At 42.4% G+C, this 13,912-nt stretch overlaps 1 protein-coding gene across 2 annotated transcripts in view; it reads left to right on the forward strand.

Moving 5' to 3' along the window:
* GPR176 (G protein-coupled receptor 176) overlaps window positions 1-13,912 on the forward strand; it is a 109,211-nt gene that overhangs the window by 46,438 nt on the left and 48,861 nt on the right. The window contains exon 2 of one of the 2 annotated variants that reach the window (XM_045901921.2): window positions 5,131-5,153. The exons of the other annotated variant lie outside the window; for it this stretch is intronic. Within the exon in view, the coding sequence (XP_045757877.1) occupies window positions 5,131-5,153 (23 nt within the window). The remainder of the gene's footprint in view (window positions 1-5,130; window positions 5,154-13,912) is intronic. 2 annotated transcript variants of the gene reach the window in all.

The raw sequence follows: 13,912 nt of genomic DNA on the forward strand, positions 1-13,912 counted from the left end.
TATCTTCCATGTCCAGCTTTCTCCTGGGCTAGTGTAAACCTCAACTCACGCATTTCCAGCCCCCTTTTGGTTTAGCAGTTTCTAGCCCTCGTGGCCTGACCCACTTCTCTAGAGACATGTCATTTATTCACTCAGAGGGTGGCACCATGACCTAAGTGTGGGCTGGGTCAGCCTGAGCAAATAGCTGGAATCCAGTGAATATTAAGACTGGAAGAGACTTCAAAGCTCATACAAAATCTTGCCCCCAGGCACCCAAATTGTCTCCTATTCCAGAATTACTTGAGCACAGATGGCAGTTCTCATCACTGGTTGTAAAGGGTGGTCAGGACCGTCAATGCCCCTCCCTCTGCCTTAGCCCTACTTCCCCTCCTCTCTCGGAATCTTTCCCCACTGTCAGTTCAACTCCATGAACACTCCTCTAGAATCTCTTCTCTCTCGGCCACCTTAGTCATCCCGCTGGAGGGATGCTATGTTTCTGGGCCTCCCATCTTGCTCTTCTCCAGCTGTTGTACAATCCACATCTGATAATTTCACTTAGCTGCTTAAAATCCCCAGCAGCCTTCCACAACCCCCAGGGTGAGTTTGAACGCCTCAGGCCTTTGACATCTGGCCCCCTGTCTCCCCTCTTGACCTGCTGTCTCCTGATAGGTCGTGCATTTCCAGACCTCTGTGTCTTGGCACATGCTGTCACGTCTCCCCATCCTCTGCCTCCTCCTCACCCTCAAGCCTCCGGCTTGAGTCTGATGCCCCTCTTCTGTGGTCCCATCCATCACACCTTCTAACAGAGCCCTTAAACCACACACAGCGTACTGGTGGTGATGGGTTTGCCTGTCTTTGGCTCCCTCTGGACATCTAGCCCCATAGCTTAAGGGACTGATTGGGGTCAGCTGGATGAGCACCTTCAAATAAGTTCTGTACTTCCTGTCTTCACCTGCCCCCTTTCTCTCCATTCTCAGAGTGAGAACCATCTATCTTCCCCTCTCCCTCCCTCTCTCTCTCTTTCTAGATTTTATTTGACAAAGAGAGAGCAGGCACAGGCAGAGGGAGAAGCAGACTCCCCACTGAGCAGGGAGCCCAACATGGCACTCCATCCCAAGACCCTGGGATCACGACTTGAGCTGAAGGCAGACACTAAACCAACTGAGCTCAACAGACACCCCAAGAACCATCTTTCTAAAGCAAATCTTTGACCTGGGTTCTGGATTCCTCATGACCCTGTTCGACGTGTTATTTATGTTCATATTTGTTCTTTCACTGTTCTTTCTTGCTTAGATTTTAATTCTTTCCTTTCTGTCAGTCCTAAAACACACCTAATCTCCTTTCCCTGATCCTACTGCCCATTCTTGTTCCCTCAGTTTTAGAACATGGGTACCCCTACTGCTGCTACTCTCACCATGCACCCCCTTTCTAGACTTAACGCCTTCCCCAAACATTACAGTGTTTTGTTTCTTGCCACATTTATGATACATTGAAAATAGTACATTTCAGGAAAAGAAAACATGTTTTTCAGAACAAGAGTCAGAATCAAAGTTCTGATTTTGTATTTTTATCTTTCTCTTACTGAGATATCTTGGTTCCTAATGACATTAATATATATATGTATTTTCTTCTCTAATATACTTAAAGTAGCTTCAAGATTGGCACGTGCAATAAACATGCCAGTGAAGTTTAAGATTTTTTTTTAGAGGGGGGGAGTGGTGCGAGAGGGAGAGGATTTTTTTTTTCTTTTTTTAAGATTTTATTTATTTATTTGACAGAGACAGCGAGAGAGGGAACACAAGCAGGGGGAGTGGGAGAGGGAGAAGCAGGCTTCCCCGCGGAGCAGGGAGCCCGATGCGGGACTCGATCCCAGGACCCTGGGATCATGACCTGAGCTGAAGGCAGACGCTTAACGACTGAGCCACCCAGGTGCCCCTGGACATTTGTTTCTAATCTTTTACCATTACAAATAATGCTGCAATGAATAACTGGATGGATTTATAGAAGTGGGGTTGCTGGGTCAAAGCGTAAAGCATATGTAAATTTCTTGGATATTCCTTCCATAGGTTTTAAAGAATTTTGCATTCCTACCAGCAGTGTACAAAATTGCCTATTTCTCAGGGCACCTGGGTGGCTTGGTTGAGTATCCGACTCTTGGTTTGTGCTCAGGTCATGACCTCAGGGTTGTGAGATAGAGCCCTGGGCTGTGTGGGCTCTGTGCTCATCAGGGAGTCTGCTTGAGATTCTCCACCCCCTCCTCTGTGCTGCCCCCCCCTTTGCTCATGTATGTGCACACACACTCTGCAATAAATAAATCTTTAAAAAAATTTTGCCTATTTCTCTATAGCCTTGTCAACACAATGTGTTGTCAATGTGATAGATGAGCAATGACAACTGAATGTTGTTTGCGTTTCTTACTGTGATATTAAGCATCCTCCCCATATTTTTAAGGGCTATTTTCCTCTCTTTTCCTTTGAACTGCATGCCTTTATTTTTGAGGGGAGAGGATGGCACATTTTTTCTCTTGGGTTTTGATCTTTTTCCTTCTTAGTTTTTAAGAACTCTCTATACATTAGGGACATTAGTCTTTTGTATAAATTGCAGATATTTTCTCCCGATTTGTGATTTCTCTTTTCATTTATGGTTTGTCATAGAGATGTTTCTTTTTAAAATTTTAAGTAGTCAGATGTATCATTCTTATCTTTAATTGTTTCTGGATTTTGAATATTTCTCACTCTGAAAGAACTCACACTTTTTTTTTCTTTTTAAGATTTTATTTACTTGACAGAGAGAGCACAAGCAGAGGGAGAGAGAGGAAGAAGCAGGCTCCCTGCAGCAAGGAGCCCAATGTGGGACTCTATCCCAGGACCCTGGGCTCATGACCCAGGCCGAAGGCAGCCGCTTAACCGACTGAGCCACCCAGGCGTCCCAGAACTCACACTTCTTTTGTCTAGTACTTGTATGCTTTCATTTTTTACACTAAAGTCTGATCTGTTTAGAATTATTATAGTGTATTGTGTGAAATGTGGAACAAAAATGGTCTTTTTTTTTAAGATTTTATTTATTTATTTGACAGAAACAGCGAGAGAGGGAACCACAAGCAGGGGGGAGTGGGAGAGGGAGAAGCAGGCTTCCCGCAGAGCAGGGAGCCTGATGCAGGGCTCGATCCCAGGACCCTGGGATCATGACCTGAGCTGAAGGCAGATGCTTAATGACTGAGCCACCCAGGCATCCCTAAAATGATCTTTCCTACATGTTATCTAGTTGACCCAGCCCTGTTATTAAACACTCCCTTTTTTGCCAGTGAGTTGTGATGCCATCATTATCATATAAAATTTCCAAATATTTTTTTTACTTTCTATTCTATTTCATTGGTTTTTAAAATCTATTCATGCTGAGTACCACTGCTTTATATTTTTTTAAAGATTTATTTATTTATTTTAGAAAGAGAGAGAGTGAGTGCAAGTGTAGGGGGAAGGAGTAGAGGGAGGGGAGAAGGAAACTTAAGCAGACTCCATGCTGAGCACAGAGGCTGACATGGGGCTCCATCCTGGGACCCTGAGGTCATGACCTGAGCCGAAACCAAGAGTCAGATGCTTAACTGACTGAGCTACCCAGACGCCCCAGTATCACTGCTTTATGGGTTGTTTTAGAAGCTTCATGGTTTGTTTTACTAGCAGTAGGACTCTTTTCCAAACACTTCTTCTCTCTCTTTCTCTTTTTTTTTTTAGGGTTTTCCTAATTTTTCTGCATTGATCATTTTTTTCGTCTGAAATTTAAAACCAGCTTCTCAAATTACAGAGTAAAATAAGTTTGCTGGTTTTATTATTGGATTCACATTAAATTTATTCATTAACTTGAGAGAGCTGCTGTCTTTCTGATATCCAAGAGTCCTAGGTAAGAGCAGGCATGGTCTCTTCACTGGCTCAAGTTTTGCTTCAAATTTTTCAGGGATCTTTGAAAATTTAAATAATGGTAGCATTTGCAAAGATTAAAAGTAAATTTTGGCAGTTGGGACTATTCATATCCTATCCAGAGTAGACATAATATCAGGAATCTCTTTTTTAAGATTTTTTTTAAATTTATTTGACAGAGACACAGCGAGAGAGGGAACACAAGCAGAGGGAGTGGGAGAAGGAGAAGCAGGCCTCCCGTGGAGCAGGGAGCCCGATGCGGGACTCGATCCCAGGACCCTGGGATCATGACCCGAGCTGAAGGCAGACGCTCGACCGACTGAGCCACCAATTCTCATTTGATGATAACAGAGTGATTTCAGTGCCTTCATTTGTACTGAATAAACATAAGCAGATATGAATGCTTTTACCACAGTAGCTGCTATACCTACTTGCAGAGCAGATGGGTTTTCTTATGAATGGGTTTTGTAGTCTTGTTGCAAATGTGTGACTTGCAGCTAATTGTAGTGGTCCAGTGACTTTTGGAAGGATTCTTAGAATCTGTATGATTTTTACCTCTGTGGTTTTTATTTATACGAATCAGCTGACATCCCGGCAAACTCATCGATGAGCCTGCTTTTCCTAACAGGGAGTATATCATCACTTATTTCATCAGGTAAGATAAAAGTTCTTACCTTTTATGGGGTGCCTGGGTGGCTCAGTCATTAAGTGTCTGCCTTCGTGGGATTGAGCCCCACATTGGGCTCCCTGCTCAGCGGGAAACCTGCTTCTCCCACTCCCCCTACTTGTGTTCCCTCTCCCGCTGTCTCTCTCTGTCAAATAAATAAATAAAATCTTTAAAAAAAAACCCCAAACTTCTTACCTTTTATTCCCATATAAAAGCTTTTTTTTTTTTTTTTTTTTTTTTTTAAGATTTTATTTATTTGACAGAGAGAGACACAGCGAGAGAGGGAACACAAGCAGGGTGAGTGGGAGAGGGAGAAGCAGGCTTCCCGCGGAGCAGGGAGCCCGATGCGGGGCTTGATCCCAGGACCCTGGGATCATGACCTGAGCCGAAGGCAGATGCTTAACGACTGAGCCACCCAGGTGCCTCCCTATTACATTTACTATATGTTAGCAAAATGACTGTAAATCATGAGATCTTGATAAATTCTGGGTCTGTTTTTTGTGTTGTTTTTGGGCCTTGGTTTTAATTTGTGCTAGCGAAAATTTAGTTTCAAACAGTATGGGGCAAAAGACTATGGAAATATGGAAATAACAGTTTCAGATTGTGTGTGTGTGTGCGCTTGAAGGAGGTTAGCAGCTCTCTTTCTTTCTTTCTTTTTCTTTTTTTTTAGCAGCTGTTTCTCAGAGCAGGGATGGGGGTTATCTAAAGAGCTAGGAACAATAAGTGCTGATCAAAAGTGCCAAATACTGAGAATCAACCCAGGAGAAGTGAATTCTTACTGCAAAGGGAGAGGCAGGGCCAGAAATGGGGAGTAAGCCAAGAGTGTCAGCAGTCAGTCGGCCTGTCATAGTCCATTCAAGCTGCTATATCAGAATACCATACACTGGGTGGCTTATAAATAACAGAAATGTATTTCTCACGGTTCTAGACATGGGCAGGTCCAACATAAGGCACGAGCAGATTTGGTATCTGATGAGGGCTTGCTTCCTGGTTTATAGACAGCTGTCTTTTTTCACTGTGTGCTTTCATGAGTCTCTTTTATAAGGGCATAATCCCATTCATGAAGGCTCCACCCTCACAACCTAATCGCCTCCCAAAGGCCCCACCTCCAAATACCATCACATTTTAGGGGCTAGGGATTAGGTTTCAACATAATCAATTTTGGGGGACACAAACATTCCGTCTACAGCCAAGCCACTGGAACGGCAAGTTCCTGAGGGGTCCCCAAGGGAGAAAAGGTCCTAAACGGTTACCTAGAACTGAGGGAGAATGTCCTAGGGCCTCATCTATGGTACTTGAGTAGTCTTGTTAAAAGACACCGGGTTTGGGCTGTAACACTGAATATAAAAATCTGGAACACTCATCCTAAGGTTTGATGTGTGGTTACCACTTCCTCTGCAACATGTCTTTAACATTTTTTTTTTTAAAGATTTTATTTATTTGACAGACACAGAGAGGGAACACAAGCAGGGTGAGTGGGAGAGGGAGAAGCAGGCTTCCCGTGGAGCAGGGAGCCCGATGCGGGGCTTGATCCCAGTACCCTGGGATCACGACCTGAGCCGAAGGCAGACACTTAACGACTGAGCCACCCAGGCACTCCTGTCTTTAACAGTTTTTAAAAAAAATTTAAGAGGGGGGAGGGGCAGAAGGAGAGAGAGTCTCAAGTAGAACCTGTGCTGAGCTCGGAGCCTGATGCAGGGCTCATTCTCATGACCCTGAGATCATGACCTGAGCTGAAACCAAGAGTCTGATGCTTAATGGACTGAACCACCCAAGTGTCCCTGTCCTTAACATTTTTATGAGAAATTTCTGAGTTGAAATACTAGAAGCCGTCTAGCTGACAGGTAACTGATGTGAACTGATGTTAGATTCCCTGCTGAGCACCATCTATCTCTCACTCAGAAAGGGTGCAGAATGTCGTTAAAGGTGGATTGTCACAATCTTTAAAAATGAGATTTCTTTTGCAAATCTTTGTTAAAGGTATAGCTTCTTACCATGTTGACATCAAAATACAGTTTTACAATTAAATTTCAAATACTCTTCATACTATAGGGAGAATAACTCTATACTATGTAGTTCCTGAAAATATTTACTGCTATGGCTACATTAAATCATGGTTGATGGACTTTGCTAGCTGTCAGGATTGTGTGGAATTTTTTTTCTTAGATAAGGAGAGTGTTTGGAGGATTTCCATCTAGAGTTTATTGACTTCTTTCAGTTATAGTTTGCCAAAATGTTGGAATTCCTGGGACATTTCAGGGACTTACTGGGGCCATGATAGACAGAATGCTCCCAGTGAGGACATTCTCAACACCTCCCTTAGGAGAGTTTCTCTTCAGGGTAATTGGTGCCAAGTTCTTTAGTCGTCCACCTGGTTTGTGCTTGCTTTTTTTTTTTTTTTTAAGATTTTATTTATTTATTTATTTGACAGAGAGAGAGAGAGCAGGAGAGCACAAGCAGTGGGAGCGGCAGAGGGAGAGGGAGAAGCAGGCCCCTGCCTAGCAGGGAGCCCGATGTGGGGCTCAATCCCAGGACCCTGGGATTATGACTTGAGCCAAAGGCAGTCGCTCAACCAACTGAGCCACCCAGGCGCCCTTGGTTTGTGCTTTCTAAATGGAGCCTGTTTCTGGATATTTGAAGGTGCCCAGCATAGTAATAATTAAGAATAGAGCTTATGGGGCGCCTGGGTGGCTCAGTGGGTTAAGCGTCTGACTTCGGCTCAGTTCATGATCTCAGTGTCCTGGGATTGGCTCCCTGCTCAGCAGACATTATGCTTCTCCCTTTCCGCTCCCTTTACCCCTCCCCCAACTCATGTGCTGGTGTGTGTGTCTGTGCGTGCATTGCGCGCCCACGCACGTGCGTGCACTCTCAAATAAATACATTCTTAAAAAGAATAGAATTTATGTTTTATTTGCAGGTGTGGCTTTAGCTTTGGGAAAATTGTAAAAACAATGTAAATATTTAACAGAAGAGCAGAGTCAGCAAGCCTCCTCAGGACCTAGAGGAGCATGGTCCTAAAATATCCTTCGCAAGCAGGTCTAGGTTAGCTTCTCTTGTCCACATGAGGGCCAGCCTGTGTTCTGAGTCCTCAGGTCTCTTTCTTCTTTATTGCCTGTATTCCCTTCTTCTTCTTCTTCTTCTTTTTTTTTTTTAGCCAACTGCACTGCAGTCAGTGACTGGAAAATTATGGCAAATTAAGTCATTTCCCGGCAGACATTCCAAAATTGTAGATGACAGAAGGGTGGAATCTGGAGGCAAAAGCACCAGATTAGGAATATTTGCCCTTGACTCTGTGTGTGATTCAAACAGGCCATTTAACTCCCCCTTAGAGATTGAAGCAGTCACTCTTGCTTCTGTTGTCCTTTGCAGGAGATGTGGAGAATGCATAAAGGGGAGTGCCCTGGGCAGGGGAGGAAAATGTGCCTGTCTTCCCCAGTCTTGACAATGCTGAAGAAGCTGTTTCTTGGCTCAGGACAACCTGAAGCTCACCAGCCTGAATCCTTGCCTTTCCCAGGACTTGAAGCTTTTAACACTTTTTTTTTTTAAAGATTTTATTTATTTATCTGACAGAAAGACACAGCGAGAAAGTGAACACAAGCAGGGGGATTGGGAGAGGGAGAAGCAGGCTTCCCACTGAGCAGGGAGCCCGATGTGGGGCTCGATCCCAGAACCCCGGGATCATGACCTGAGCCAAAGGCAGACGCTTAATGACTGAGCCACCCAGGCGCCCCGAAGCTTTTGTTTTAAAATCTTCTGTCCACATCCTTTGCATTGCCCGTCCTCTCAACCACTATGAAAAGCACGTGTTCACACCATTGTTCGTTCATTCATACTTATTTAGTGTATTTTTTAACTCTAGTGTTTTTATTTTTTATTATTTTATTTTTTAAAAGATTTTATTTATTAGAGAGAGAGAGCACAAGCAGGGGGAGCTGCAGGCAGATGCAGAGGGAGAAGGCGACTCCCCACTGAGCTGGGAGCCCAACATGGGGCTCGATCCCAGGACCCCGAGATCATGACCCAAGCTGAAGGCAGATGCTTAACTGACTGAGCCATCCAGGTGCCCCTAACTGTAGTGTTTTTAGTGGAATATCATTTACCTTGAAGTCTACAGTTTTTAATTATTTATGTAATTAGCAGAAATAGCAATAGCATTCTGTTTGAATTTAAGGCTTGGGGGGGCTACTTTATTTATTTAATTTAAATTTAAATTTTTTATTTATCATTTTAAAATTCTAGTATGGTTAACATACAGTGTTATATTATTTTCATGTGTACAATATAGTGATTTAACAATTGTATACATTTTTTAGCGCTCATAGGATACATGTACTAGTAATCCCCTTTATCTATTTCATCTATCCCTCCACCCGCCAACTTATCTCACTTAGTATTATATCCTGTAGGTCCATCTATGTAAGCCTTTTATTTGTGTGTGTGTGGTTAAAATCTTAAAATAAAATTTACCACCTTCACCAATTTTAAGTGCACAGTACAGTATGTTAACTATATGTGCATTGTTGTGCAATAGATCTTTACAACTTCATCTTGCAAAACTGAAGCTCTTCACCCATTGAACAACAACCCTTTTCCCACTCCCTTCAACTAGTAGCAACCACCCTTGTGCTTTCTAAGAATTGGACTACTTTAGGAATTTCGTGTAAGTGGAATCTTGTAGTATTTGTTGTTTTGTGACTAGCTTATTTGACTTAGCCTAATGTCTTCAAGGTCCATCTGTGCTGTAGTATATGACAGGTTTTTCTCCCTTTTTAAGGCTGAATAATACTCAGTTTTATGTATATATTGTATTTTGTTTATCCATTCATCCATTGATGGATCCGTGGGTTGCTTCCACCACCTGGCTGTTGTGAATAATGCTCTGAACATGCAAACATATTTTGGATATACACCCAGTCCCTACTTTGAATATTTTGGACATATGCCCAGAAGTGGTGTTGGTGGATCATATGGTAATTCCATTTTTAATTTTTTTTGAGGAAAGTCCATACTGTTTTCCGTAGTGGCAGTAGCATTTTACATTTCCACCAGTAGTACAAAAGTGTCCCAATTTCTTTCATTCATTTATCTAATTTCAGAGAGCGAGAGCGGAGGGCGGGAAGCAGGGGAGAGGGAGAGGGAGAGAATCTCAAGCAGGCTCCTGCAGCTGAGCACAAAAGCCTGACTCAGGGCTTGATCAGATCATTACCCTGAGATCACAACGTGAGCCAAAACCAAGAGTCGGACACTCAACTGACTGAGTCACCCAGGCGCCTCAAAAGTGTTCTAATTTCTTTATATCCTTGCCGACACTTTTTTTTTTTTGGTTGTTTGTTTTGATAGTAGTTATCATAATAGATGTGAGGGTGACATATTTTATGAGTGCCTATGGTATGCCAAGTAATGCTGCAGGCCTTGTAGATACAGTGGTAAATAAGACAGACAAGCCCTGCCCCTGAAGGACTGGCTGGCTGGCTTATTATTTTTTTACTTTTTCAAAGATTTTATTTATTTATTTGAGAGAGAGAGGGCAAGCAAGCACGAGTGGGGGGTGGGGAGGGACAGAGGGAGAGGGAGAAGAGGTTCCCCACTGAGCAGGGAGCCCAATGTGGGACTTGATCCCAGGACCCTGAGATCATGACCTGAGTGGAAGGCAGACCCTTAACTGACTGAGCCACCCAGGTGCCCCCTGGCTTGCTTATTTATTTATTTATTTACCTTAGCTTTATGAGATACAACTGACATAACATTGTGTAAGTTGAAGGTGTATTGATTTGATACATTTATATATTGTAAAATGATTACCACCATAGTATTAGCTAAGTCCTCCATCCCATTACATAGGTACCATTACTTTTTTGGTGAGAACATTTAAGGTCTACTCACTTAGCAACATTAAAGTATATGACATGGTATTATTATAATCACCATGCTATACATTAGATCTCCAGAACTTGTTAATCTTATAATTGGAAGTTTGTATGCTTTGACCAACATCTCATCATTTCTCCCACCCCAGGCCATGGTGACCACCATTCTACTATCTGTTTCTTAGTTTGACTTTTTTAGATTCCACATATAAGTGAGATCATGTAGTATTTGTCTTTCTCTGTTTGACTTATTTCACTTAGCATAATTCCCTTAAGTTTCATCCATGTTGTCACAAATGGCAGAATTTCTTTTTCTTTGTCATGGCTGAATAATATTTCATTGTATTTCTGTATACCACATTTTCTTCCGTTCATCCGTTGACAGACACTTAAGTTGTTCCTGTATGTTGGTAATCGTGAGTAATGTTGCTATAAACATGGATGTGCAGATATCTCTACAAGATCTTGATTTCAGTTCCTTTGCACATATACCCAGAAGTGGAATTACTGGATCATATAGTAGTTCTACTTTTAATTTTTTGAGGAACCTGCGTATTTCCCATAGTGGCTAAACCAGTTTTCATTCCCACCAACAGTGCACAAGGGTTCCTTTTTCTTCACATCCTAGCCAACACTTGTTAGCCCTTGTCTTTTTGATGATAACCCCTAATGGACTCATTTAACTTTGTATCCCAGGTTGCTTTTCCATTAGTAATGGTAGTTTCGAGCTAATGACATATGCATATTTCTTTATCTGATACTTAAAAAAATCTGATACAGTATATACTTGTTGGGTAGCTAGTTAGGGTTAAGAATATGATTTCTGGGGGCACCTGGGTGGCTCAGTCAGTTAAGCATCTGCCTTCGGCTCAGATGCCGGGGTCTTGAGATTGAGCCCTGCCTCAGGCTCCCTGCTCAGCCAGGAGCCTGCTTCTCCCTCTCCCTCTCTCTGCCCCTCCCCCTGCTTGTGCTCTCTCTCTCTGTGTCATATAAACAAAATCTTAAAAAAAAAAAAAAAGAGGAGCACCTGGGTGGCTCAGTCTGTTAAGCGGCTGCCTTCGGCTCGGGTCATGATCCTGGGGTCTTGTGATCGAGCCCCACATCCGGCTCCCTGTTCAGCGGAGAGCCTGTTTCTCCCTCTCCATCTGCCTGCCACTCTGCCTACTTGTGCTCTCTCTCTCTCTGTCAAATAAATAAATAAAATCTTCAAAAAAGAAAAAAAGAGTATGATTTCTCTTCGGGCAAGAGAACAAACTTACAGGCCCATCTAGGATTCCCTCATGATTTTGTTTGCATTAGCAAATACATTTCGAAAAAATCCATGGGTCAAAGAGGTGTCTCAAGGTAAATCAAAGAGTATGTTAGATTTTTAACTGCTTGAACTGATAACTGACAAGTTGACTTCTCAAGTGAGCTACCCAGAAAATAACGGACTATTTTCCAGCTTGTTTTATAAAATTGTTACGATTACTTTTTGACTGCTACAGTCAAACAGAGTGCTGGACTTGACTTTTTTTGAAACACTGGCTAAGATTCTAGTCCCAGATGGTGAATATATGTCAATGGCTCTTACCAACTCTAGTTGATTGGTTGCAGCTGCCTGGAGTTGGGTGGATGTTGAGAAGGATTCTGTGGTCTTGGACTGGGCTCAGAGGGAAAGCAGGCTCTGGCAAATTTTCAGTGTTTGCCATGGGAGAGAGAGGGGCAGTGGTAGTATGTGTGCTTTATGTGCACTGTAGGGCTATTTGGAAACTGTTCTCAAGCAAGAAATCACTGCTTGTGTGCGCTCACTCTCTCTCCTCTCTGTCAAATAAATAAAGTCTTAAAAAAAAAAAAAGAAATGATTGCCTTCATGATTATTTTCCCTACTTCTCATAATATTACAGTTGAGAAACTTCATCATTCTTTTCCTTTTCTGGGCCATCAGGAGACAGGAGACCAGAAGAATAAGAACAGCATGAAATAAAGGAATATGTAAGTCCCTTCCTTTAGGATATATCAGTAGATTATTGTTGCCTGGTGAGCTGAATCTGATTCTGTGGCCTTGTGATACCCCTGGACCACAATAGCAAAAGGAGACTATTTAAGGGCAGATAGCAGCCAAGAAAACAATTACAATACAATGTCTAATGAAGGGACAAACCTGGAAATCCTTTTTTGGTCTTAGTCTTCAGTCACTGTTAACATTTTAGAAACAACGTATCTGAGACAAAAGAGAGGACTGGAAATGGCACCAAATCCTTCATGTGCTAAAACATATGCTCAAAAAAGAGAAAAGTGCTACTACTCTAAGTCTATGTTCTGAGAAAATCATTTTGGTATGTGAGATTGCAGTTGCTATGGCAACAAGGGGCTGCAGCCCACTGACTCGAGCTCCTAAGGAAAGTAAGAATTGATGTTTATGGATGAGAACCAAGTGCGGCCTTAGAGAAGACTGAGCCCGGGATGTGTTCATTTAAGTGCCAGCCCCTCATCTGATGCCTCAGAGGAAATAAATTTTCTAAAACCTCATGATCATCTGCCTTTTGGTTTAGGTCTTCCAATTATCTTTCACCAGGTGAAGCATCCGTGTCTGACATCAGGAAGAAAACACCTAAACAAGAACACTGAGTGGAAAACAAGGTTTTTGTGTTTTTTGTGTTTTTTTTTTTTAAGATTTTGTTTATTTATTTCAGAGAGAGAATGAGATAGAGAGAGCATGAGAGGGTGGAGGGTCAGAGGGAGAAGCAGACTCCCCGCTGAGCAGGGAGCCCGATGTGGGGCTCGATCCCAGGACTCTGGAATCATGACCTGAGCCGAAGGCAGTCGCTTAACCTACTGAGCCACCCAGGCGCCTGGAAAACAATGTTTTAAGGTGACAGTTAGCTTGAAGTAGATTGTTCGCAACTTCAGGGTAGGGGACCCTGTCTTGTTCTGGTATTCATATTCTTAAGGAAAGAATGGAAACAAGGATTTCTGACTCAGTGGTGCTTCCTTGTTTCTGGTCTTTTCAGACTTAACATTTTCTTCATTGATTTTGCATTGATTAGCAGCATCGCCTGTGTTGAACCTCGAAAGCTCTTCATCTGTAGGGCAATTATTTACATCCAGATTCTGAATGTTTTTCAAGAAGAGGATAAACTAACTGAACAGTAGTCTCAAATACCCTGTGTTTGTTAGAAGAGACTCTTCCTCATCTCAGGAAATGACACCCATTATCTATTCAGTTGTTCAAGTAAGAAACCTAGGAGTTTTTGACTTTATATTCTTTCTTTCACTCTTCACCATAAACCCATCAGCAAATAACTGTTGATTATAACTCCATAGTGTGTCCCAAATCTACCCACTTATCCCTGTTTCAACTCCCACTCTGTTAGTTTTAGCTTGTCATCTCTTGTCTGATGACTTTATGTTTACCTAACTGGTCTGTCTCTCACTCTCCTACTTTTTACTATTCATCCTCTCCATCGCCAACAGGTTGAGATACATATGTGTTTGTTTATTTT

Source organism: Mirounga angustirostris, unplaced genomic scaffold, assembly GCF_029215605.1.
Source record: "Mirounga angustirostris isolate CCGP_5_RB_7025 unplaced genomic scaffold, mMirAng1.0.hap1 SCAF_9, whole genome shotgun sequence".
Lineage (NCBI taxonomy): Eukaryota > Metazoa > Chordata > Mammalia > Carnivora > Phocidae > Mirounga > Mirounga angustirostris.